General features: G+C 36.4%; 4 protein-coding genes across 5 annotated transcripts; 1 reads left to right on the top strand and 3 right to left on the bottom strand.

Annotated features, from left to right (window-relative positions):
- On the bottom strand, positions 1–8,944 carry LOC142607267 (vacuolar-sorting protein BRO1). Its single transcript, XM_075778694.1, has 8 exons — positions 8,160–8,944; positions 6,456–7,406; positions 5,221–5,310; positions 4,017–4,085; positions 2,626–2,766; positions 2,330–2,378; positions 1,419–1,522; positions 1–806 (listed from the first exon to the last, which is right to left on the bottom strand). The coding sequence occupies exons 1-8, from the start codon at positions 8,841–8,843 to the stop codon at positions 288–290; spliced, it is 2,607 nt and encodes an 868-aa protein (XP_075634809.1). The 5' UTR covers positions 8,844–8,944; the 3' UTR covers positions 1–287.
- Positions 8,945–11,320: 2,376 nt separating this feature from the next.
- LOC142606963 (uncharacterized) lies at positions 11,321–14,116 on the top strand. 2 transcript variants are annotated; one of them, XM_075778345.1, is made up of 3 exons: positions 11,321–11,447; positions 12,075–12,151; positions 12,893–14,116. In XM_075778345.1, the coding sequence occupies exon 3, from the start codon at positions 12,918–12,920 to the stop codon at positions 13,902–13,904; it is 987 nt and encodes a 328-aa protein (XP_075634460.1). In that variant the 5' UTR covers positions 11,321–11,447; positions 12,075–12,151; positions 12,893–12,917; the 3' UTR covers positions 13,905–14,116. The 2 variants fall into 2 exon arrangements, with proteins under 2 accessions (XP_075634460.1, XP_075634459.1); XM_075778344.1 differs by having other exon boundaries at positions 12,859–14,116.
- Positions 14,117–14,718: 602 nt separating this feature from the next.
- On the bottom strand, positions 14,719–20,746 carry LOC142606964 (fruit protein pKIWI502). Its single transcript, XM_075778346.1, has 5 exons — positions 19,974–20,746; positions 17,756–17,855; positions 17,551–17,646; positions 17,386–17,466; positions 14,719–15,074 (listed from the first exon to the last, which is right to left on the bottom strand). The coding sequence occupies exons 1-5, from the start codon at positions 20,537–20,539 to the stop codon at positions 15,012–15,014; spliced, it is 906 nt and encodes a 301-aa protein (XP_075634461.1). The 5' UTR covers positions 20,540–20,746; the 3' UTR covers positions 14,719–15,011.
- A 488-nt stretch (positions 20,747–21,234) lies between these two features.
- On the bottom strand, positions 21,235–25,827 carry LOC142606962 (ATP synthase subunit beta, mitochondrial). The gene is made up of 9 exons (XM_075778343.1): positions 25,282–25,827; positions 24,040–24,115; positions 23,841–23,929; positions 23,602–23,719; positions 23,414–23,517; positions 23,141–23,299; positions 22,805–23,029; positions 22,398–22,709; positions 21,235–21,666 (listed from the first exon to the last, which is right to left on the bottom strand). The coding sequence occupies exons 1-9, from the start codon at positions 25,756–25,758 to the stop codon at positions 21,553–21,555; spliced, it is 1,674 nt and encodes a 557-aa protein (XP_075634458.1). The 5' UTR covers positions 25,759–25,827; the 3' UTR covers positions 21,235–21,552.
- Positions 25,828–27,662: the final 1,835 nt, after the last annotated feature.

Below are 27,662 nucleotides of genomic sequence, written 5' to 3'. Positions count from 1 at the left end.
TGGAACACAAAAGGTGAAATAGATGATTTTTATTTATCAAATTAGTATCATTTCAGTAACTCTCAACATAATTTAAAAGCTATACATAGAAAAATCCGTGTACAAGCTATGCAATTCACATACAAAGCATTACGCAAACCAGCATACGAATTATCAAGAGGCTATACGATCATAAATAAGATCTAGCTAAATTCAATCCATTTAACCAAGGATGGAACAAAGTGACAGATTACATATCAAAAGCAATCAAATATATAGCCAAAATGGATAGATGATACACAGCTACACTATTGTTGCTTATAGTAGCCACTTTGGTGAGGAGGAGGGTATGGAGCTGGGATGGTGTAAGGAGGCCGAGGATGAGATCCAGATTGTTGTGCATGGGCATTGTAGTATGGGCCTCGCCACCCCGGATAAGCAGGTTGGCCATACTCATGGCTTGCATGTGACTGCTGTTGTTGGACCTGAGGATGTGGATATGGAACAGAAGTAGGTGGAACATGGTAAGGAGAAGGCACCTGTGGCGAGCTATAAGCGGGAGGTGGGGGACCATACCCAGGCATTGTAGGCTGCTCCGGTGGCTGATAGTAAGGTGCTTGTGGCCTAGGATCTGCTTGCTGTTGTGAATTGGATCTTTGATTCTGATGTCCTACTGAAGGGTAGTTGTTGTAAGCACCTGCGTTTTTATTATCCTGGAAATTGAGGCCTGCCATTTGTCTTTGCACATCTTCAGTCATTTCCCGGCACTGGATGTTTCTGGTCATGACAAAATCGCTGCATTGCTGCTTTACATTTGTGATTGCATCCTGTTGAAAAAGGACAGCTCATTTATCCACTCTTTTTTTATGTTAATTCTATTGAAAAAAGAAAATCTTGCAAACGCATGATGTATATACAAGTTAAAAACATTCCTAAAGAATTAGGAAGAGAGTCCAACAAAAAATAAGGCTCTAAAAGAAATAGTCTATATAATCTATAATGGAATGCTCATCCCTAGTTCCAAGAGTAAAGAACTACTCATACAACACTCTGACTCTCAAAAAAGAACATTTCAACTCCATAACTGGAATCTCCACACCATTTTAAAAGTGGAAGGAATTCCTCCCTCTCACTCCACACCAAATGCATTACCATGATTACCAATACAAATATGCCACCCAGGAAGTACATACACATCTCCCCAAAAAAAAAAAAACTAAAAAACTAAAATTTATGGTGCAGACAAAATAACCAGTCGCTTCTAGCAAAGTTCACAAATTCAATAATGAAAAAATCACGTACACATGCTCACAAGGGGAGATCTATGCACATCAATAATATTAAATCTCACCCACAGCTACAAAGAGGAGCAAGCATATACTTGAACAACTTTATTAAATAAATACTTGCACCACACAGTCTAACCAAACAATTCTAACCTGTAGAGTAACATAAAATTTCAGTCCCTCATTGATGTTCTCCTTAATCTCTCGGAACTTTGCTATGGCAGCTTGAATCTGCTTGTAACATTTCTCACGAGATGCTGGAAAAAAATAGAAGGGAAAAGATCAACACATAACCTTTTTTTTTTATAAATAAAATAAAAACAAACTATTTTTGAATTGTAAAATGCAGCCTGTAAGCATCGTTGAAATAATATTAGCATTTGAAAAAAGCAGGAACATTAGAGGAAATGTATGATAATAGAATCTGATTAAGTGATGTCCTTTGACCAGTAGAATCTGAACTTCAGAGAAACATGAATATGATAGATTATTACATAATGGACAAGCACAAACACAGACCCCCCAAAACAAGAAAGCCCAGGTTCAGGTATATTGATAGAGATGGGTACAGAAAGAACAAGGTCAGAATCCTAGTGGCATATTACAAGTTCATCTAAAATAGTTGAGAGATAGGTGGACCTAAACTATTTCATAGATCTGGTACAGGTCACAGTTTTCAGGTGATCTGAACTACTAAGTTATGGTCAAGTCAACTAGGATTCCATGTTCTAATGAGGTTATCACTTTGAATCCAACATCACCGATTAAATTTTCTAAACTCATCTCTCAAATGTAGGCCTCAATATGGCATCTCAGTAAATTTTTCGATAAGTGACATCCTCAGTAAACTGCAGAAGCCAACAAAAGCTGACATGCCAGAGCAACATGGTGTAAATGAAAAACTTTGAGCCATTCATTAGACTCTAAAAAGTACAGCAAGAATGTAGATTTGTTACACATTAATGATACATCAATGCCAGAAAATTGAATGAATGCTTAAAAAATCTATATGACAAACAGATAAAAGAAAAAAAATATTATAATCCAAAAAAAAAAAAACCAACCTTTATAATCTTCAAGATTAAAGATGGCTGAAAAATCATCATTCTGAGCCTGAAAGAAATGTCAAACAATAATTTGAGGATCATGAAATGCCTCTTAAAATCTCCCCTTTTTTTAACTGAGAAGATATTAGAGACTAACAATTATATGAATAAAGATATCAAATTTGGTTCATTACATATTCTCCAGTCAAAACCAATTCTATTTGGTAAAACATCACATTCAGTAAAAGAAAAAACAAAGCTGATATTCAAAGAAAATAAACAAAAAAAAAATGCAATAAAATAAAGAATTAAACCTGGATTTGCAGCAACAGTTGTTCTTGTGCCTCAATATTGTGGGCAATATCTTCACTAATGCGATCATATTTTGATATCTCCTTCCTGAAAAGATCCTCATAGGAGCCAGTTGATGTCATCAACTTTGGTAGTATATCGTCCTGAAGCCAAATATAGAACACAAAAACAACCAATTATATCATAATGTATCACAGCAATACTTTTGATTACCAAAAGCAAAAAAAAATATATAAATATACAAATGAACACATACTGATCATGATAGAATTTTATAGCCAGCCTGATATGTAAAAACCAAAAAACCAATCAATTAATTACTTGCTTGCACAGAAATTGCCAAAAGGAAAATAAGTGCAAAACCAAGATAATATAGAAAAGAAAGCTCTGCAATACAACAAATGTGCCTGTGACTTGTGTGCATGCCTTCGCCTTGCACAACTTCAAATATTAGGCCAAACCTTTTTGTAAAGATAAAATTCAACTGTCATTTTCTTGGACTATAATAACTCTCATATCCAAACCGTATTAGCTGGTAAGTTTAGCTCATATGCTAAGTAGCACATTTTCATAAGCTATAAAAGTTTAGCTTCTATTAGTACTTTCTAAAATTTATCCACAATCACAATGCAGTTTTTATAAGGATTGGCCATATAGCATAAGATATAATATTAAAATAAAGGTTTGACTTTTGAGACACTTCTTGCTAATTGGGCTGATACAACAAACAACTAATACTCAGAGATCAATCTGTATTGGTTAAATGATCTAAACAAATGGAATCCTTGCCAGACTGTTGAAAATACTCACGATGATAATGACCTTGAGATAGTCCAAAGCAATATCAGTAGTAAGTTCAGTGGTTGAAAATCATGTAAAAATTAAACGACATGGCTCATGCTTATCTAAACGCAACAACAATTAATTCCCATCAGCTGCATGAGAAATACACTAAGAAATTTGCATACATTAACAGAAATTAAGCATTGAACAAAGAATCCTCATCTGTATATTTGTTGGATGAAAAGAAAAACCCTTACCCAAGTTCAAACAAGAAAACACTATTATATTAAATTTTCATGGAAAAAATCCATAAAGTATTAAAAAATAAAGAACACTAGAAAGGAAATATCAACGTTGCCCAAAAATATTAATAAATAAACATAAGACCAGCCCACTAAATAATTATGTGCAAGAAATTAACAATCCAAACAACACACTTTTCTTTCAATAATTTATTACTTTACAAATAAAAAATAAAAGCAAAACAAGAGTGTCATTAATAACAATCCAACTTTTCTTTCAATAATTTTTTTTTAAATATTACTTTATAAAAAAAAATAAAAATAAAAATAAAAAGTCAAACAAGAGCATCATCAATCATATTTCGCACCTTTCTTTTCATCTCTTTAAGCATGTCTTCAAGACCAGCCCGTTGTGCACCAAGAGTTTCTAATTGCCTCTGTATTGAGCACAAAATTGAAAAAATACAAGTCAAAGACAAAATGTAGCGCAGAACATACCAACCTTAAAGTAGAACAACTCAAGATATGGTATAGGACCTTCAGGTTTAATCACAAAAGCAAGACAGATATTATTTCTTCGACTATTTAAAGGTAAGAAAACATGATCTGATCTAGTTGACAAAAATTTTCCAGTTCCCAATGTTTTGTGAACATGATACTTCATAAAAGTTTGATTGTTTTGCTAATACCACCTCTCCAGAACCTTATCAGTTTTTAGCAAAAACACCCAAAGGCTCAGTTTTGAGGGTCAATTTACAGAGGATGCAGATAAGTAGAGGTTTACTAGATTCCTGTTTCTTCAGGAAAAAAAAAATATATATATATATATAATCAGTTAACATGGGAACTTGCTGTTAGGTTAGGACCTTTGTTTATTATAATTCAAAATTCTTGAGCTGCTGTAAGGCATCGAGAAAGCTATATGGATGTATTGCATGCCAATATACCACATGCCCATCATTAAGCACATGATCCCCAAAAATAATTTTAGTGAATGAGTGCAAGTGGTTATGCTTCAACATCTGCGCACGTATTGGCACCCTTTTAATATTTTTCAAGCCACATCCATGCAGGCACACTTATGTTTTCTAGTATCTACAAATATATAAAAGTTTATGGCAATGCAGTCCTTCCACAAACCTAAGCATTAACATTTAACCTTTTCAATCCTAGACTAATGGTGCAAAAAGTACAGTCCTACCACAAAATAAATTTGAAAATTTCCCTAGTCCTTCACCATCCCAATTTCAAGACACCCAATTGTTTAGCATTATTCTTGTTCATACAATTTCTGGATACATATCCTTTTTTAAAATAAGTACTGTAAAAGTATCCATATTCATTACAAATAACATAATACAAATTTCTAATAAATATTTAGAACAAGAATGTTAAAATCGTATCTATCAGTAAACAAAGCACAATACATATTCTGTAAGTTATGTCAAACAACCATGTGATATGACTAGATTGTTATCATCTTCATGAAAGCTTCAAAGAAATTGACAGTCAACTTTCACAACAGGCCAAAGCACAAAAGATGTTTGGGGGGGGGGGGGTTAGAGATTTTACCAAGCTCTGCTTCAGAGCACCCACAACAGCATCCTCATTGGCATCCAGAGACATTATTGGCCTTGCCAAACTTGGGAGGGCTGATTCAATCTGACAAAAGAAAATGCAAATATAGGCTTAGAAGCAGATTGCACCCACAGATGATTAACTAAGATCAGCTAAGGAAAACAATGCTGGACAAAAACTAAACCTAGGGTGCTGCCAAAAGCTAAACCAGCCAATACAGGTCAATAAAAAAATAACTAAATCAAACAAATGGTCAGTAGTTTGTACTTAGTGAATTAGTTTGTACTTAGTGAATTCTTATTAGCAATAATAAAAAGGGCATCCCTAAAAATGATGAGAAGTAAGCTGTACAAAATTTATTAGTGTGAGAAAGGAGAAAGAAATTCCAGTAAATCTATTTGCGTCCCACTTCTTACATACCAACTTCTCAGAAACTTAGAACATAAAGTCTAGTACTTGTACAGTAGGAAAATGGATACTTTTTATTTTTGGTGGGGGGGGGGGGGTGGTGTGGATTGCTAGGTGAAGGGTCAAATGGATGACACCCCCAAGATTTGAACTGAGGCATTCCCCATAGTGGAAAGCCAGACATGCCATCAAGCCAAGAGACTCTTACCATTCCTAGTGACTAAGTAGAAGAGAAAAAAGTACAGGTAAATTACAATTGCCTCCCTCGAGGTTTGTGGAAATTTCAAAAACCCCCTCCTATTTTTATAAAAGACACTCCACCCCTTAATATTTTGATTTACCCAACAAATAACCCCTTATGACCATTTATGTTCATTACAAATTTTCAAATTTCTCCAATTAAATTCTCAACCAGTACAACCACCAAAAAAAATGCTTAATAACCAGATTGGTTATATCTTAAGAAAAATTAAAAAATAATAACCATTGGGGGCTAAGTGTCATTTTCAAAAATAAGAGAGGTATTCTGACATTTCCTCAAACCTTAAGGAAGGTTAGTGTAATTTACCACCAAAAAAAAAAAAAATTCACCCATGAAACAACACAACCCTACACAACAAATTGTACCAAAAACCTTAAACGCAAAAAGACAACCTTGGATCAAGAAATGCCTTTGAAATTCATATCAGCTTGCATTTTTGATATAGTATGATTGTGCTATTTAAATTTTCTTATTGCATGTCAATGCATCATCCAAGGCCTATGGTATAAGGCACGGGAGACAAATGATAAACATAAATAATACAAACAGTTCAACATACTGGACGGCGATCAAGGATTGACATGAGTGCTGAATGTTCTCTCACAGAACGCTCAATCCGGCCATCACTTTCTGCAGCTTGCTTCAAGTTAGCTGCAAATCTATTCAACCTATCCTGTAAGTTTTTTGTTAGAGTGCTGGACTGAGGTCTAGTCCACCGTGTTCCAAATTGGCCTCTAAATTGAGCATCTTCTCTTGCCTCTTTCTGCAAAAGCTCCTCTATCTGGACCAGCATTTCCTGGTTGACCCTCCTCAGATCCCTAAGTTGCTGTAACTCTGCTTCCAAACCAGCAGGGCCCCCACTTATCTGCACTGCCTCCACATCTTCTTTGAGCTCCGTTGGGAGAGTGAAATTCCCTTCTAAAGCTAGAATGGAATCAGGAAGGTCCATCTCTTTGAGCCTTACTCGGGTTAACTCACTGGCTTGTTGTAATTTTTCAGCTTGTGTTCTGATAACATCATCAACCATTTCAGTATACCTAGAAAGTGCCTTTGCACTGCTGTCAGGAACAAGGCTTGCAAACATCTTCTCCTTGCTCGCATCCAATACCTCACTCATTGCCATTGACTTAACCATGGAGAATGCTGGAAGAGGTGGTAGGGAACTGGGGGAAGGGACCCTCATGAGGTAAACTCTGTCATTCTCTTTCATGGCCCTCTCTAGGTTCCGATTAATATTGACCTCTAACTTGCTAATTGCATCCAGAAGTTGTGCTGGAGCCCCCTTTGCAGATTTCTTTGACTCCGTTATAGCACTAACCGCACTCCTCAACCGTGCAATTTCCTCAGCAATCTCTTCTTTCTCGTGTAGCTCTAAACTGTACCTATAGCAAGCTTCTGCATAAAATAGAACCGCCTTTAGTTGCACATGAGATATCCAGCCCTTGTCAAAATGCTGGTTCAGAGGTGCAACATTCAGTGCTGCCAAAGCTTCCTCGTAGTACAACCCAACCTGTAATCACATACATCTCAAACCAAATTAGAAAATATGTAACATCACTAAAAATACCTAATATAAAGATACATTTCACCGTACTTGTGGAATGCAAACATGTACCAGAGTCCCAAATGACATTTAATTCAAAATGCAACTACAAAGACAGTGCTAATTTAAATCACTATTATTAAAATCATATTGTTCTACTAATGTTTACACGGATATCCCAATGTACAAAAAATCCACATCCCACACATGCAAAAAAAAAAAATCGTCTAAACATCCCAATCATCTAACAAGCAAAGAGTTCACATTAAATGATTTTTTCTCATATATGGATAAGGATAGGATTTGAAACCTATGGTGTTTACTCCATGATATTGCTATTTACCATTAAACCAACACACAAATCGGTTTATTTTTGGAGTAAGCCGGATTTGAGCCTTAACCCAAATCCCTTATTCGAAAACTAGAAACTGTACTAGTTGAGCTAACTAGAACCCACACAGAGTTAACATTTCATTGGTGCAATATCAAAATTGATCACTTATCAAAGAGACCCATCATTCAAATATACCCAAATATCAAAATCCACATCCACTCCAATTCATCATCAAACAAGAGATTTCACACTACATGATCAAACCACCAATTGGTGCAATATCAAGATGGATCACTTATCAAAGAGGTATCAAAATCCACATACATTCCAATTCATCAAACAAGCACAAACAATTCCTAATCAAATACCAAAATTGAAACACATACCTGCCTGGAGATCTTAGCACAGACCCCCGGCGTGCTCCCTTTCGCGATAGTATTCTCAAACACAGACTCCTGCGCTTGCGCAAGCATCAACCTTTCGAGCATCCCGGCGCACTCCACGCCGACGTCCACGGTGGCGCCGCCTCCAATCGCGGCTTTCGTCGCCGCATTATCCCTCAGATAAGCAAACGCGCCGGCCGCCGCGATAAACGCGTGCGAAGCCAATCTCCGGCCGTCCACGGTGGCGCGATCGTAGGTCAGGCCAATCTGACTATACACCGCCCCCAAATTGAACAGCACCGCCGCTTTTTCCAGGTGAATGTTCTGCTGCGCCGCCTTCTGCTTCGGCTTGAACGCGTCGAACCACGTGAACGTGACGGTGTTGACGTGGTCCTTATCGGGAGAGATCGGGAAGCGAGTCTCGACGAGGCAGAGGGCTTTGAAGTAATTCTGGAGGAGGTCGCGACGGGCGGACGGAGTCGGGTCGGGCGAGCGCTCCAAATCGGCGCGGTACTGCTTTAGGGTTTGGAGATCGTCCTCGAGGTTCTGAGCTTCGCGCTCGGAGTAATTGAAGGCGATGTAGTTGCGGAGAGGCCTGTAGAGCTCGACGGAAGTAGTTTTCTTCTCGAAGATTGCGAGCATGATGTTGGAAGACGATGACGATGAAGAAGCCGATGGTGTCGCCATGGCTTATGATGGTGAGTTAATTTTTGAGACTGTGATTTTCCGTTTTGATGTTTTTGGTGTTTTTCTTATTGGCGAAGCAATGTGTGATTGGGAATGGGAATGAGTCAGCAATGTATAAATGTAAATGCAAGACTTATGATTATGAGACGATTTTTTTTTTTTGGCAACACATTTTTTTTTTTTTTTCACCATGCTGGTGGTTTTATATTGTGGCGGGTTGATGAGTTTAGATATTTAGGAATTTGTGTTAATTATTATTAAAAATAAATAAAAACATAATAATACGCAAGTATACAACTCTATGATTAATTTACCAGAAGAGATTTATATGTATACGTCTATTTATGCTAGGCACACAATTTTTGATACAACTCGCTAACCTTTGGTAAGGGTATGTCTTCACGTGATCTACTAATTGTTTATAAGTCAGTACCCAAGACTTTTGAGATGATTGTTTGCGCAACTTGGTCTTTGATTTTAAGGTTTACTTGTTTATTTAACTCATTGTTCATGGGTTGCTACCTTAATAAATTATGGAATATATGAGTTAATAATTTATTAAAAAATCATTTATGTGATTATGTGGGCAAGTTCTTAATGTTGGATGGGTATTGAGTTTGAAACTTTCAAATATGATAGTGTGATGCTAGTTTAGGTCATCAACTATTATCTCTTATTATTTTTGACAATATTAAATTGTGGATGAGTTTGAGATCAAGTTATGACTCAACTCACATAAGTAAGTAACTATTAACGTGGTTAAGTTACAACTCGACTCAATCACCTAAATTCAATTGATTATAGGTGACAAGGACGGACTTACATGGGGGCCGTTGAGGATTCCTACAAGAAAAAAAAAATTAAGACAAAATGGAGTTGGCCCCCCTCCTCCAAAACTAAAATCATAACCCAGCCCAAAAAAACAATCTTCAACCCTTTTCACAAATAAAAACTCAGCCCAATAAAGTTAGAATTTACCCATTAATTAAAAAAAGAAGGAAAATTAGAATATCAAATGGAGCGAGTGAGAAACGCATACAGAAAATAGTCAAAATACTCAATGCTGACACAGGAGTCACAGAGGGCCAACTGGTTATGTGTTTGACTGTTTATTACGTGTTTGACTTTTTTTTTTTTTTGACTATTTATTGGTAGTGAGGTAACAAAAGTGGTAAATGGGCTAGTATAGCAGTGATTAGGAAAATGGTACGTTGGCATATCATAATAAACTGACAATGACGTAGGGGGCAACAATCTATATATAGTTGAATATTTAATACACTATTGTCCCACAAATTGAAGAACATAACAATGACAAATACATCATAGAATAAAAATCTGGCACAAATTGAACAAAATAAAATTGTCACAACTTGTTCACGTTGCTAACTCATAAGTCATAATGCTTTAATTAATATTTTAAATTTATATAAATTTATGAAACTAATAAATCTATCAATTGAGAAGTCTAAATTTATATTTGGTGCATTATGTATATCACCCACATTCTAAGATTTGTTTTTACTTAGTAACAACAATTAGTTATTTTGTAAATTTTAAAAGAGTGTAGAGTTCCCTTTTTATAGATGATTGCATTATAATATATTAAAAAATAATGATGTTTTGTATCTTTTGTCTTTGTTGATAGATGGTTACATTTTAATATATTAAAAAACAATGATTTTGTGTATTTTTCTTAGTTAATAGTTTATTAATACTATATAGATGCTCATTTGAATTTTTTTTTTCTTATATTCCAACCCCATCTAACTTGAAATCCTGGGTCCATCCCTATTAAGTAACAATAAGATGAAATTATGACTTTACTTAGGATAAGGATTGGATCTAGTACTCCTATGCATTAGACTCATTAAAATGTGGACACGTGATAAAAGTTTAAAATATATCGACATCTCAATAAGTCAAATTATTCCTATAAAAAATAATAAATAAATAAAAAATAAGTCAAAATATGGTTCAACCACACCACTCGCCACCATTAGACATTGGGTTCGGGTGGGATTTGTCTACGGGAGAAAATAAAAAGAATCAAAATAATTTAGTCACTTTTCACATAGTAAGCTAGTAGTAATTTTTTTAATGATTTGACCAAATTAAATTATAAACCATGGGAAATTCAAGTTAAATTCCACACAATGACAAAACCTCAAAATAAAACTCTAATACTTTTTAAAAGCAAAATTTTCAATTCAAACCACAAAAACTTTCTAAAAATCTAATGATGAAAAAAACGTGCACTAGTTTTTAATTCAAAATGTGAATTTCCATGCTTTTTTTTTTTTTCAATTAATTCGGCCCAGGCCCACCTTGTGAATCCACCTACGCTGAAAAAACGCGTCTAAAGTCTAAACCCAAGGGCCTAGATAAGAGAAACGCACGCACCTACCATTTATTTATAAAAAAAAAGAGGTAACTTAGCGTGTTCGTTTCTGGCTCTATATATAGGCCTAACACATTTTTACACACGGCATAAAGAAATTTCTGGAAGAAAGCTTTGGAGAGAGAGAGAGAGAGAGAGAGAGAGTCAAGCTTTTGTGAATCTCCGATCTCAGCCTCCCTCCTTACCTGTAATCTCCGATTCAGGTACTACGATATTTCTGATCCTCCGAATTTCTTTATTCTCTTCTTCTTCTTTTTCCTTTGTTTGTTTAATTTTCTTGAAAGTTCAATCATTTTTGAAAGGTTCCAGCTTTTCTTTTCTTTTTTGGTCGTAATGGGTTTTGTTGTGGACTCAAGCTTTTGTTATAAAAATTGTTTTTTTTTTTTTGTTTAAATTTTGTATTTTCTAGTTTATGTGATATTTTTGTTGAATAGGATCGGCTTGTTTTGATTTGATTTTTTTGGGCCTTCTTGTTCTGAACTAGGGTTTATGTGTTAATTCTCGTTTTAAATATTGCTGAGGGAAAATATTGTAATGAAAATTAAATAAACGAAAAAAAAAAAATTGATCTCTTTTCCGTATCTTGAAGTCAAGGGAAAAAGAAAGTTTTCAACTTTATATCAAGTTAAGATTCATTGTTTTTGTATTTTTTAATTTTTAAGTTTATGGGAGTTTAAAATAAATATAATATGAACTGGGTTTTTTTTTTTTTTTAATCAGCTTGGGTTCAACAGGGTTTGGATTTTTTTTTTTTAAATGGGGTTTTGATGATTTGAAATTTTAGACATGTTGTCTAACCAGTTCTTGTCTCTTTTGTTTTCTCTGTACAGATTTGTGTTGGTTAGTGTGGACTGAGGCTGCTTGTGGCTTTGGGATTCCAATTAAATCCATTCTTTCTTCGCATAAGGTAAGGAAGCCGAATCAAATTTGTGTTTGTTCTTTCTGTTTTGATTCATATTGTTTTTTTTTTTTTTTAAACCTTAAAACTGTGTTATATGTCAGAATTTTTTAAGATGGAGTGATATACTTTTGTGCTATTATGAGTTTATGGTGAATTATAGGACATGAAGTAGTAGTCTATACATTTTATACATTTCATAGGTGGACATGAAGTAGTATATTGTTTTTATAATGAAAAGTGGTTCTTGTTTGTTAGCTGATTAATACTGTTGTTGAGATGTATCTAGTAACATCTTGTTCATGTTTATTTGTAGTAAGTATTAGTATATGTGAAATCTTTTACCTGTTGTGTTTTTGGGATGTATCGTGTAAAATATTAGTTGAAAGTGTAATTGTCAACCTAATGTATGTTGTACGATTGATTAAATGCTTTGTCATAATCAGTGTTGTAGAACATGGTCATATTCATGATCATTGTCAACCTGGGGTATGTTCTAGCATTTACATGCACTAGTCATAATCAGTGTTGTAGGTAATATTTATGTCCATTATTGGTCTAGTGCATTACATTACAATATTCATTATTGGAAATATTCATGTGAGTCGCAAGTATTATTTGTAGATCTGATTAAGGAGAATTAAGTATGTTCTATTAGTTGTTACTTGCATTATGAAATGATGGAAGAACTAACATTGTTTTTTCTCTTCTTTGAGATGCACTTCCGGTCATCATCATACCAACATGCAGATTTTGAGTTGGTTTTTGTTTTTGAATGGACACCAAGAGGTTCATCGAACTGGTCGAGGAGAAAAAGAAGAGAGCTCTGGAGAAGAAAGAAGCTCCTTTAAAATGGGAGCAGAAGCTAGAAGCTGCTGCCAAGGCAAAGGCTGATGCTGAAGCTAAGAGGAAGCTGAAGGCTGCAAAGCATAAAAGAAGATCAGTTTCTGATTCTGATAGTGACAGTGATGGTGACAGCAGTGATGGGGGAAGAAAGACAAGTAAAAGAGGCCACAGGAGGCACAGGAGGCATGGCCACTCTGACTTAGGTGGTGACAATGAAAGGAGGAAGGAGAGGAAATCTAAGCGAAAGCCAAAGAGACGATCATCTAGCTCAAATGATGATAGCAGTGAGGAATATGAGAGTGGCTCTGAAGAAGATAGGAAGAGAAAGAAGCGAAACCACAGAAGGCACAGGCATTCAAGATCCGATACTGAGGGCTCTTCAAGTGATGATGATGGTGAGGCATTCAAGAAGAGAGGCCATGCAAAACGACACAAGCACCATAGGCGACCAGAATCGAGTGATTCAGATTCTTCTAGTATTGAGGACGATCGAAGAAACCATGGAAAGCATCACAAACGCCATAGGCAGCCGGAGTATGGTACTTCTGATTCTTCAAGTGATGAGGAAAATGGTGCAGTCAAGAAAAGAAGCCATGCAAAGCACCATAAACGTCATCGTAGATCACATAGTGTGGACTCCAAGTTATCTGATTCTGATGCCCACAGAAGCCATCGAAGGAGTGAATCTATAGGAAAGTCATCAGATGACAACCATGAAGAAGCGGGTAAACGATCAAGGCACAAGATTTCTGGCCATCATCACCACCACCACCACCACCACAAACATAGGCGCCATCACTCAGATGAGGAGAAACATCATCTGCTCCAAGCAGAACCTAATGGAAAGAATACCGAGGATATGTGCAAGATTGAGAATAAAAATGCTGCTCGTGATCATGATGGTGGAAACAAATAGGGAGATTATTGGTATCTGGGTTGATTGATGTACCTTAGTATTCTCATTTGCTTTCTTTTCTGACTGATTGGAGGGATTTCTTGATATTTTAATGCAGACAACAATTGCCTATTACTATTTTACTGGAATTTGTTGAAGTCTAATGTTCAAACTTGATTAGTGATTCAAGTTGCTTAGTCTATTCTAAAATCTAATCGGTGTTTTTACTGAAATTTGTTGGCATTCTCTTTTTGCATGTTCAAGAGTTGATGAATAGTTGGTGTCACTTCTTAGATTTCAAGTTGAGTAAATTGATTTGAAATTGACCCCTTGGAAGATTGTTAGTTGTTACCAATCCTTCCTAACGGGTGGGCCAGGTGTGTAATTTATAACTTTATGAACATCAATAATAGATTTATAGTTTAACTTGGACCTCTTTGCCAAGTTCGCCATCAGCTTCTCAAGTTGTCCTTTTTTTCAGGTGATGGCCCAGGTTTATTGTCTGCAAAACGGTAGTTAGGAAGGGCTTAGGAGTTAGGACATAGCCAAGGTCCATTCACATTGTATCATGTGCTGAGGATCTCTGTAAAAGTATCTAATTCTAATTTAGAAGCTGTGGTAAACGATAATAGTCGAGATAGTGTTTTTCGCATTATACATATATTCTGTCTCTACGTGAAGCTTATGCCTATTTAAATCGATTTGGCTAATGGGGTTGTCAGCATCATCCATGTACTTTATGTAGGTGGAACTAAAAAGCAAAACAAAACAAGATCATCCCCACCCTAGGTGTAACAAAAAATGAGATTCGGTGGGGGAAAAAAGAGAAAAAAAATCCTACAACAAACATCCCCTAAAAAAGGGTCCTGATATTATGAGGTTTCTCATCATTCAGATTAACATTGGATATGTAATCCTTGACAAAACTTTAAGAATGGATTTTCTATAATTTATCTTTGCTTGGGAGGCAGTTTTCATCCACCATCCCCACATACAATAAGATGCTCAAAAATCCCAAAATTGGTTTTATTTTCTACACCAAGCTGAGATAATATTCAGCAGTTGGAACAAATAAATCACTAACTGTTGCTCAACAATACTACAACAATATGAACTACATCTGGTTTGTCAAAAGTTCTTTAATATCTTCTCACTTGACACGCCATCTGCTACAAGAATTGAAGTAATTTCCTGCCAGAATCAAACATCAATAGTGTTACTATAAAACTGCCAAAATTACTAGCTTTAATATTACTGACTGCAAATAATGTTATGCAGCATATACCAGCAATGCTGACAATTTAGATGAACGGTAAGATGAAGATGATAAAATGCAGCAATCAGTAGGCATCTAAACTAAAACCAGTTTCATGTGGCATACATGCTAACCATTAACGATGCATAAAAGCATTGAGCATATCATGCTCTTCCATATGCTGATGCATTCCTGCACCAATGCCACCACAAAGATATACATAGAACAAAAAGAATAAGTGAGCAACATAGGGCCACAAGCAAAGAATTATGGTACGACTGTTGCAAGAAACAGCCTAGATTTTGACAGGTCCAAACAGCAGAAAGAAAAATCATGTAGCTGACACAAATTGCTGGTATTTAAGGCTTTTCCCTAGCTAATTTTTTTGGGAGGGGGGGAATCTGAAAATTTTTCATAAATCTTACTAAGCTATAGCCACAAACTAAAGATTGTGGGAAACAGGACCTATCATCTCCATAACAGAACATCAGCTCAACAATTATTGTTGTCGCATTTAACAGCTTATACTAAAGGCCCTAAGCCAGTGGCCTGGGCCTCTCACATTTTCCATTCTGAACCAACAACCCATCTGGACTCTTCCAATCAAGAGGTAGGGGTTCACATTTCTCAACCAAGATACAGCAGAACCTGCAAAATATTAATGGACAAAACCCAGAACCAAGCTTGATAGAGAATGACAGCAAAGCTAGCTTTTTTTCTGACCAAATCTTGATTTGCATGTATTCTTGTCTGACTTATATTACAGGTTATACAGAAGTCTGATACCTTTTGGGTCCAAACATGGCAAAGAATGCACCGCCCAACAAAGAGGAATTCTTCCAACACCATTAAGTGAAACGGAAGATCAAGCATAATTTATCGAACCATGTGGGCTGTGGCCAATGCTTCCTCAAGTCCATCAGACTTTAACTGGTCTATTTGGGACTCAAATGTCAATTAAACCCACTCTTTAGCTTTAATATAAAGACGAAACATCATACCTTACTAAATTCTCTCTATTAAATCCCTCCTTTAAACTTACAGGTGTGACATCTACAAAGAATGCACATTGACAACTCACAGAAAAAATTAAATTACAAGCTCTAGTTTGGCCCCAAATGTAAGTCTATTCTATCTCAATAGTTTTGTTTTCTTCAAATCAAAAGTCTTCTTGTCATCCCAAACTTCTCATTCTGTTGTTTGAGTAATCTTTTTCCCACCACCAACCATCTTTCTCTGTACTAGGAGAGCTGATCAGTACAAAGTACAAACTGTCTATATACAACTTACAGCTTTGTGCGTGTGCATTGCAATGGCAATGTTTTATTGTTGTAAACCTTTATCTCCCTACATTCTACTCTTGACTCAGTACTCTTGTAACATCCACCCAATTAACATTTAACATTTTCTTAAGTCAAAAGTTTTCAAATCATCTCAAACTCCTTAATCAATTGTTTAAGCAGAAAAGGATGACCTTTCTATCAGAAGTCCTTAGTGTGAAGCTGAACTGGGCATTTAAACATTTATGGTCCATTTGGATTGAGGAGGAGGGAGGGAGAGCAAAGTAGAGTAGAAATGACCCAAAATTAGCCTATTTTCAGCCAACCCTACTCTATTCCCCTCCACTCCCCCTCCCTCCCCCCTCAATCCAAATGGGCCCTTAGTTCTTGCAAATATTTGCTCTTTTATTGCCTCTAACATTCCTTCAGTATGACTATTTCAGTTTTGAACGTCTCCATATTATCGAGCATAGGCAGAAAAATCTTCTCTAAGGTTTAAAAAATAGTTTTCTAACAATAAAAAGTACACAACATTTTCAGATTTAAAAATTGTCATTAAGCTCTAGCTCAAACACCACCTCCTATGCCATAAATTTATAGCATTAACATTTTCTGAACTTTCCTTTTGCAGTGTATTTTTCATTTCATCCCAACTATTAACACGCTACAGGAATAAGCCACATTCTGACAATCATGATCCCAGTACATATATGGAGATCGTAATGAATGAGGGAGAGTCCACATCGATACAATGCAAAACAATAAAAGCATTTTACACATAGTGGCCAGGAAGGCAGGAACCTATAGTAAAGTCAAATACAAAGCAGAGACAAACACAGCTTAATCCCCCACTCAACCCCAAAGACACGCACACAGAAAGGAGAAAGAGGGGGGGCACAGAGATCTCAGTGAATCACAAGAAAATTTTAGTAACAAATAAAATAAATAAACTAGAAGAGTGGCAAACCTCAGTCATCTGTTTCTGCCCACAGAGCACAGCACCAGTAGATTGAGGGCTGTAAATTTGCTTGGCTCTTGTAAAAGCAGCCTGCAAAAGCAGTCATAGTGAGTATAGATTTGATTATAGGGAAGAAAAAAGACCAAAGCTCAATTGCTCAAGTGCACACTCTACCTGTACATAGCCACTTTCACCCGTCCAGTTGCCATCTGGTTGTGATAATACAGGCACAATCTTAACCCCAGAAGACTCCCAATCTTTAAATCTATCCTATAAGAGGAAGAAACATGATTTTTAAATTAGATTCCATTGAGCAGACTAGCATTGCTGATTCTACATAGTAGATTCGTGACACAAGCAACAAAATTTTAAAACAAACCTGATAAGCCATTCTCTTAAGGTTTCTTGCCCCATAATAAAGCCTCACATCAGATCTCTTATCAGCACTAAATCCTGACTCGATGAGAGACCGGATTGGACTGCAGATGAGAAAGTCAAGAGAAATTAGTAAATGATGAGGATGTGCACGTGGAAACTTCCACAAACATTGACATGAAAATGGAGATCAAGGAGCAAAAGCTCATTAAATTTCTATCAGAATGATTCCTTCTAGCAATAGTACCACATCAAAGACCACTTGGGCACAGTAATACTAATATTTTACATTTGGAGACTACAAATAAATATTTAAATGTGAGATTTCAAGACCCTTTTTTTTAAATTACTATTAGTAAGTACTAAGTTATACATGCACCAAGACCTATCAAAAAAAAAGTTAATACACGCACCAAGTGGGTCTTGAACTTGTAGCCTCATCCTTCATCCCATTATGTTGGGAGGAGGAAATGCCAGTTAAGCAATAGCTCATTGGCAAGCCAAAATTATAAGCTATGAACTAGAGTTTGACAAAGCACAAGAAAATTACAATCAAATGGACAAAAGACAGTTAAGTTCTTAAGGGTTGCAACGTTCAGTAACTACGGAGTTAAAAAAATTTATTTTTGTTGCTTCTGGACTTAGGAGCAAAGTGAGTGATGCCTAACAGCCTAAGTCAATGATAGACTTGTTTTAATGTTAGCATAACAGCTCTAAGACTTTCCAGAACAGGTCTTGGAATTTAGCCCTTTCTTGTTTAGTGCAGCTTGTGTGGAACAAGAGCAGTAGGAGAACATTTGAAGATTAAAAACTATTATAGAGACTCAAATCTCAATTTATTGGCACTTCATTTTATGGCTCTCCTTGGATCCATGAGACCTTTTTCTTTAGATGATTTTATTGATTCAATGTATATGTAACTTATATCAATGAATTTTGGGTATAACCAGTATACTCCATAGGTCAAATATCGTAACATCCTTTATTTTGGTTTGATGAAATTCTATTACCTAAAAAGGAAAAAAACAAAAGACTGCTATGCTATACCAATCATCCAATTAAATTTCCAATCTTCATGTTCGGAATTAAATTATTGGTCAGAAAAATAATTAAAAAACATATCTTTAATCTGCTTTCACGGGCATCACACTCAAGGGATGAGGCTCAGGCCATAAGGTATAAATTGCAATCCTCAGTAAAAGGAGCTCTACTACGCTATAAAAGGAGACACAAAGGACTTCTGCTCTCCAAATGGAGAGGGTTGGCAATCACTGAAAAAGGCTCATTTAGAGTAATTCAATGAATTTCAGATACCAAATATGATTTTCAGTTTTCACAAGATTAAACCATAAGGAAACAGTTGTATCTATTCTAACAACCAATCTAAAATTCATGTAGTTGTATCTATAGAAGCTCAAAAATAGTAAACAGTTGAACAAGCTTATATTGCTCACATTCTAGTTCAGAATTACTACAAGCAAACCTTTTAACATCCAAACATCACTGTAGAAACTGCCAGATCAAGAGGGTGCCCAGCCTACACACAATTATTATCATTTCTAGAACCACATCTACCAAGATAACATAGATGGGCAACATAATTTAAGATATTCCACAATGCTTTACCATGAAACTCAATAAATTCTAAGAACAAAGGATGATTAGTAATTTGGACAAGCAAACTAATTCCTAAGTACTCTTATGATTACAAAATTTTCCAACATTGAGCACAAAAATACACCCATTTATGATGAGAGAAAAAAAAAAAACATAGGGAAACGCATTACGTGGTTCCGCCTTCGTTTCTTTAATACACTCCATTTGGTTCTATGGAAAACGTTTTCCGCATCTTTTGATGTTTGGTACAATGGAAAACATAAATCAATTGAAAACATTTGACTTAGAGCTCATTGGCACATTTCCCTTTTCCCCTAAACTTTCTACACAAAAAGGCCAGACAAAGCAAATCTTGCCACTTTCTAACATTAACTCATAAAGATCAAAGAAGTTCCCAATTCAACTTTGCATTGCCTTTACAAGCTTACCAATACAATTCAAACACTAGTTTGACTAAACCTCCAAATCAAAAACTGAACTTAATTAGCAAATTGATCCCCATATTAACACATTCCTAAAGTTCCAACTCAAATTCAAATCTTGCAGAGACACATAGACAATAAAATTAATAAAAAAAAACGAAGTAAACGAAACAGAAATCTGACCTAATTCCGGATCCAGTGGCGAAAATGAGAAGCGTATGAAATGACTCGGGCGGGTCGACCCGATCGATATCGAATCCACGTCCCATGACCTGGCTGAGCTCAACCACGTCGCCTTTCTTCAATCCACAGAGGAGCTCAGCGGTGGAGCCAGCCACGGTCTTGACCAGGAACTCGAACGCGCCGCGCGCTTCCGAGAGCGAAGGCGGCGACGCGATGGCGAGGAAGGAAGGCTTCTCGACGTCGGGGACCCGGAGCTGCAGGTACTGCCCAGGGCGAGTGTGGGACACGGCGAGGTCCGGCGCGTCGGACACGTCGATGGTGACGTGGAACAAGGACTCGGCGGCGGGCTCGATTTCCGTGAGCGGAGCTGGAGTCCAGACTGTGGTGTCTTGACGTACGGCCGCCGCGGCGGCTAAGCTTCTGAAGAGGCGGCGGTTTCGGTTGCGGTTGCGGAGATTTAGGTGGTTGTGGAGGTTGAGGCGGCGTAGGATAGACATGGGAGGGAGGGGTGGGCTAAGGTGCGCATGGGGCGAGAGAGAGAGAGTGGTAGTACTAGTCACGGACATGGTGTTTTGGGTTTTTGAATGATTGGGTTTTTATATTAGTAATGAAGTTTAGGTCTTCGTGGCGGGGACTATGGAGAAGAGAGGCGGCGTTATAGGTGGGTAGGTGGTGATGAGGTGGCGTGTGATAAAATGCGCCGAGGGTGTGTGTGAATTTGGTGGAGGGTTAGTGAGAAGCCACGTGTTAATGGTTTTAGACTAGTTGACCCTGGGAGATTGGAGGATAGAGTGTACAGAAATATCTTACTTCTCAGCCATAGAATGAATGGAATTCAGTCAACCTTTCCTGAATGGCCAAGCTCTTATCTTTACCCCTTTTTTATTCTTTTTTTTTTTTTTAATAACTTGATAATTACAATGAGTTGGAGATATTTGAAAATGATAGTCTCTGTTCAAAAAACTTCAAATTTCTTGTTTTGTGGATCCGAAAGTATTATATTGTTTCAAGTTTTAACTTTTATGGTGAAATGAAGAGGATGCCAATAGCTATGATGTAAAGCAGGATTATGAACTTGACTCGCTGCCAGTGGCAATAGTAATGTTACATTATCTGTGAATAGTTAAAACAGCCAGTATCAGTAGAGTTGATAATTGATTGAAAGCTTCAACGTAGATGATGCCAAGTTTTGAAGGACAACCAAAACAAAACTTTCATTGAAAATCCAGTAAGCATACATAGAGGCATGGTCAGCATTGCATTTCTAGTAAAATTTCATATGAAACAAGAGTTTAAAATTAACACAACTCCATGTTTTAAAACACAAGGTAATATACATGTCCGCTTTCTTTTTCCCCTTATTAAATAACATGAAAAAAGGGGGGGTAGGGCATTTTGGCTCTATTTCTCTTACACAATCTGCCATAAGATCAAAACAGAACTGGAAATTCCTGATACATTCAATCTCAAAAAATGAACATTCCTGCTGCTGGCAATGCCAACAACACCTAAATTATTTGATTTTCGCAATTATCAAGATAAGGTAACAAGAGAAGTTGGGGGTAGAGAAGGAATTTGATTAGGCTGCAGATTCCTTGGCAATCTTCTCTGCCTTAGCAATGACCTCTTCAATACCTCCAACCATGTAAAACGACTGTTCTGATAGGTCATCGTATTTGCCATCCAACACTCCCTGTCAGCCAAAAAAAAAAAAAAACTCCAATGAGTGAAAATCATGGACAGTGCTACTAAAACTAAGCACCATATTAATAATTTCATATGCCAATGCTGTCCGTATCTCTAATACACACATTAACACATAGCATGTGCAGGTGGATGCCGTGTCTTTGCACAATCATATGAATACGGAATTTATGGTTCTGCTTTGATCTTATTGCAAAAACTATTGTGTACTGCTCATAAAACAAACAAAACTCAACAAATGACATGATCATATAATACATTGTGTGCTGTTCCTCGGTCTCCACATGTACAGTTTTTTTTTTTTAAATAAATATAGAAAATACTTGAAATAGATCAATGAACAACTAATTAGATCCTCAATTAATAAAATCCTTCCACACATACAGAACCTAAGATGGAAAATATAGATAATACTTAAAATAGATCACTGAGCAACTAATTAGATCCTCAATTAAAATCCTACCATACATACAGAACCTAAGATGGAATATATACCCAAAAACTAACATGGACGCTTTTAAAACAGGTAGTAGTAAAGATAGAAAGACAAGATTAAACTTTTCTAACTTCAGGATCAAACATGCAAGGTTATTATTGAAGCTCTGATATAGGTTATCAAGGATAGAATTCCAAGACTATTCTCCATCTTTAAAACAAAATATCTTAACATAAGGAATCCATAGATATTGGAAAGCAAGAATGAGGGAGAAAGGAAGGCACCTGGAAACTGGCAATGCTCTCTTTCAATTCCACATACTTGCCAGGGGCACCAGTGAACACTTCTGCAACATGGAAAGGCTGGCTCAAGAACCTCTGAATTTTACGTGCACGAGCAACAGTCAATTTGTCATCTTCACTGAGCTCATCCATTCCCAAAATGGCAATGATATCTTGCAGATTCTTGTAGTTCTGGAGAACCTTCTGTACCCCACGAGCAGTGTTGTAATGTTCCTCACCCAAAATGTGAGGAGAGAGCATACGAGATGTGGAATCTAGAGGGTCGACAGCAGGATAGATACCAAGCTCGGAGATCTATTATCATTAAAGCATAATAGAACTAATTAGATGACAACCTAAGAAGTAATGATCCCAAAGAACCACTAGTACTTCATGAAACATGGTCAAACCTGTCGTGACAACACAGTCGTGGCATCCAAGTGAGCAAAGGTTGTAGCAGGAGCAGGATCTGTCAAGTCATCAGCAGGCACATAGATAGCCTGGACAGAGGTAATGGAACCTTTCTTGGTGGTTGTGATACGCTCTTGAAGACCTCCAAGATCCGTAGCCAAAGTTGGCTGGTAACCGACAGCAGATGGAATACGACCAAGCAGAGCAGACACCTCAGAGTTAGCCTGCAGGATGCACCAGAAGGAGAAGAGAAAATGACATCATTAGCAAGAAGAATCGCATGATGTTGGGCAAATCTACAGGCAGGAAAAAAGTTACTGGACAAGCTTGCTTACTTGAGTAAAGCGGAAAATGTTGTCAATGAAAAGAAGCACATCCTGCCCCTCAGCATCACGGAAATGTTCGGCCACAGTTAGACCAGTAAGACCAACACGAGCACGAGCACCCGGGGGCTCATTCATTTGACCGTACACAAGAGCACATTTGCTCTCAGCCTGAGAGATGGAAAAAAGACAGTTAAATATAAAAATCAAAACTAAGATTCAAAGAATAAGGGTTGAGATGCAACAAAAAAAAATTAGGATATGAGTGAGCATCATTCTATTAACCTGCTTATCACCAAGCTTAATGACACCACTCTCCATCATTTCCCTGTACAAGTCGTTACCCTCTCGAGTGCGTTCTCCAACACCAGCAAACACAGAGAAACCACCTGTTAAAGAAAACAGGAAATTTTGATTTTAAAAAATTGAATAACGAACAATTCCTGACATGCGTACTTTAGAGTAAAACCAACCGTGAGCTTTAGCAACATTGTTGATAAGTTCCATGATAAGCACTGTCTTTCCAACACCAGCACCACCAAACAGCCCAATCTTACCACCTCTTTGGTATGGTGCAAGAAGATCGACAACCTGTAGATGAAAACAACATTAGAAAATTTTGCAACAGTTCTAAAATTACGCTTCCAACTCTAGATTACCCAACTATAAAGGCTCTAAAGGCTCTACAGTAGAAGGGACAGGGAAAGCATACCTTAATTCCAGTCACAAGGATCTCTTGTTCAGTTGCCTGCTCAACGAAAGATGGAGCTTCTCTGTGGATTGGCAAATAGTGGTCGGTTTCTGTCATAGAATTCCCAATAAAATTGTCAGAAAATTTACATCACATTGAACAATGCACGAGAACAACAACCCATGAAAAAATACACTCAAAAGCTTTATATTTGTCTTACTGAGATCTCCCCTCTCGTCAATTGGCTCCCCAATAACATTTATGATACGTCCAAGTGTAGCCCTACCAACAGGCACCTAAAGGGGGGGCATACAAAAAACAAATTATAAAATGGAAATAAAAATTTAACCGAGGAGAAAACACTATCAATAAAAGGCAAAACAAACAGCATATTGATAGCCACATAACAGATTTCCCAATTTTGCAGAAAACAAATGAGAATACAGAGAATTACAAAGCCTAGAAGACATAAAATTTTCTGATACGTAAGTTTTAGGACTAGGGGTAGAGGAGACCCAAACAAAACTAACATCATGACATTGAACAACAAAAGCAAGTATCCTCATGTAAACGCAGCCAAGGGACTGGAACCAGTGAAATTTCAATGGCTAGCGCACATTATAATAGAGCATAGAACTTAGAAGCACAAGACTATAAAGAAAGTGCCCATTTGGAACCAACGGAATTTTAGCAGTTAATCCAGGTTCAGAATAGATGAAGGGCCCATTTGGTACATCTTATTTTTCGGGGATCTTTTAAAATGGTCCATTTGCAAAAGTTGTAACTTCTATGCAAAAGGTTCTAACAAAAATGTGGTATTACAACATTCCTCCCAGACAGGCACAAACATACCATTTTCCAATAAAAACTGAAATAGTAAACTATGCGTCTATGCCAAACAGGCCTTAAGAGTCTTCTTGACATAGAGTAAGTCACAAATTATGTTCTTTTAACACCAATCAGCATCAAGACTACAAATTTAATCAAGTTATGCATCGCACTAACCCCTCGAATCCTTGATCCATATCAAAACAATCACCTAAACCCTATTTTTATACATTTACCATTATCACATTTTTTATATAAAAAAATTTAAAACCCTATTTTTGGTTCCAACGCTATCAATCAATGACACGTCATCTCTTACTATAACATTGAAAAAATAACAGTTTAAAAAATATTTAGTTGCTGAGAAAACAGATGAGAAATGCAATTAAAAATTTGAACTTTATGAGAAAAAAGTCCTTGTTTTGGAGTCGTTGACCAGAGGATTTTCAACTAGAGACATTTTCTCAACATCCAAACAGAGACAAACAAAAGTAATACTCAGATCTACAAAACACATTAAGATCTACACCTACAAATCACCAAATAACCAAAGCTCAGCTCTTTTCATCCAATCACAATAATCAAAGCAAAAAAACCAAAAGAAAAGTATAAAAAAAAAAAATCCAAAACTCACAGTGATAGGAGAGCCAGTGTTGAGCACGTCCTGGCCTCTGACGAGACCTTCAGTACCGTCCATAGCAATAGTACGAACCATGTTCTCTCCCAAGTGCTGAGCCACCTCGAGCACCAATCGGACCGAGTGTCCCTGAACCTCTAGCGCGGTCAAGATCGGAGGCAAGCCTTCCTCGAACCTCACGTCCACGACGGCACTGATGACCTGGCACACCTGCCCGATCGATCCCGCACCGGTAAATTCATCGGTGATCTTGCCTTTCTTCTTCGGCGCCGGAGGAGCCTGAGCTGGAGCCGCTGCAGCAGCAGCAGCGGAAGTCGAGTAATCGGCCACGCGCGACAAGAGATAGCCGTATGGAGAAGCGCGTGACGACGGCGACGGAGACGTGAGTCTAGGGGCAGCACTTGAGATCGGCGATCTGGTGGTTCGCCGTGCAGACGATCGGAGAAGAGAGGATAAGACTCTTCTAGAAGCCATTTTCGCTTAAGCTTCAGAGAGAGAGAGAGAGAGAGAGAGAGAGAAATGCTAGGGTTTGTGAACTCTGTCAGTGTGAGACTATAAAGTAAAGCTACAGAGGCTAAAATGGGAATATTCTTTGTTTTTTTCCTTTTTATTTCCTGTTTTTCCGTTTTTGATATTGCCAAGGATATAGGAAATGTTATTTCCATGGGGGTCAATTTATATCTAACAATTCAGATTTTATTTTATTGCAAAACATTGGGAAAAAGAAACGGGTTTTAACACAAAAACAAATCACGAATTTTATTCAAAAGTTATAATAATTGTTTTTATTTTTAGTTTAAGTGTAAAATTTTCAAAATTTTAAATTTTATGATAATTTCTAGAAATGTACTTAATATTACAAAATTACAATATGCTGATGTGTATGACTATGAATGGTAGACATTTTTTGCCTATTTTTATTTACATAAACCCACAACTTATGATCTATTATTCACAATTGTACAAATCAGCAAATTATAAAATTGAATGTAAAAATAAATGTGTTGTAATATTATTGTAAATTTAATTTAAAAAATAAAATGTACCGAATGGACAAGATTTAAAACAAGAGAACATGGTTCTGTGATAACGATTCTAAGGTAGGGACGTACTCGTTTCATTACTTAATTTCACTGTATGTTAACATGTACAATTGTAATTGATAGACATTTTTTACTTATTTTTGTTTACATGCACCTATTACTTTTGATTAATCACCCATAATTGTACAAATTAGGAAATTGTAAAATTGGGTATAAAGATTGATGTATGCGTAATTAACATATTGTTGTAAAATTAAATCAATGTACCAAATGGACAACAGAGAGATCCTGTTCCTTTCAATAATTTGAGGTTTTTTCCAAAATCTAAGACTGAATACGATGTTGTTTAAGGAGGTTGAGTTTATCTGGCAGTCGCCTTGGCAAAATAAAGTTCCCTTTTTGGTATTGCCAAGATGTTCGTGATAAATGATAACTTAAAAATAAAAAATAAAAAATAAAAAATGTTCAATTTTAACGGGTGCTGTACTATCTGCGTTTTCACGCTACTTTCCAATTTTTTAGTTTATGTAGTGGAGTGGAAAGACCATTATGCCCTCTCATAAGTTCACTCCACTAACTAGGTGAACAACACTCTAACAAGAAGTCAATCCGTGTTTGGGGCCAAATATCTAGTTACCTACAAATGGTTATTAGATAATATGGTCACGAGTGAGAATTTAGTGGAAAGGGTATTTTTATTTTCTAAAATTTTAAACATATTGTAAGCATGTATTTTCTTTTTCCTTGCCTCATCACACTCGCTACGAGTGTGCGATGAGGTTCTTTTTTTTTTTGAATTTAGTATTATAATTTTTTTTTCATCATAATTTGAAAAAATGGATAGGACTTTTTTTTTTCAAAGAGAATAAGATAAATTTTTAATTATAAACTTTTGCGGGTTTATCTAAATCCAATTGATGATGTAATAGTTATCAAAAAAAATTTGATAATGTAATAAATCCAAAAAAATGATAATATAATAGTTTAAAAAAGAAACATGGGATAGTTTAATTTGACACTTTTTTTTTTTAACGTGGGATAGTTTTTTTTATTGTATTAGAGGAGTAGTTATTTTCTTTTAAATGTGAGTAGTGGGAACTGGGAAGTTCTTTTTTTAAGAAGAAAAGTGGGGAAATTTTATTTTACACGTTTCTTTTTTATTAGAAATTCTATTCAGAAAATGTGGAGAAGATAAATACGTGAGAAGTTTTTTAAGCTATTGAGTAGAAGTAGGAATTTATTAAAAGTAAGAAGGCACTATAACATAGAAGTAGGAATATATTATTTTTGTCAATTTACTATTTTAACCCCATTTTAAATTTTTAGATAGGGGTA

The sequence above is a fragment of the Castanea sativa genome, chromosome 8 (assembly GCF_040712315.1).
Source record: "Castanea sativa cultivar Marrone di Chiusa Pesio chromosome 8, ASM4071231v1".
In the NCBI taxonomy this organism is placed as follows: Eukaryota; Viridiplantae; Streptophyta; class Magnoliopsida; order Fagales; family Fagaceae; genus Castanea; species Castanea sativa.
This window is presented reverse-complemented; position numbering and strand designations above follow the sequence as displayed.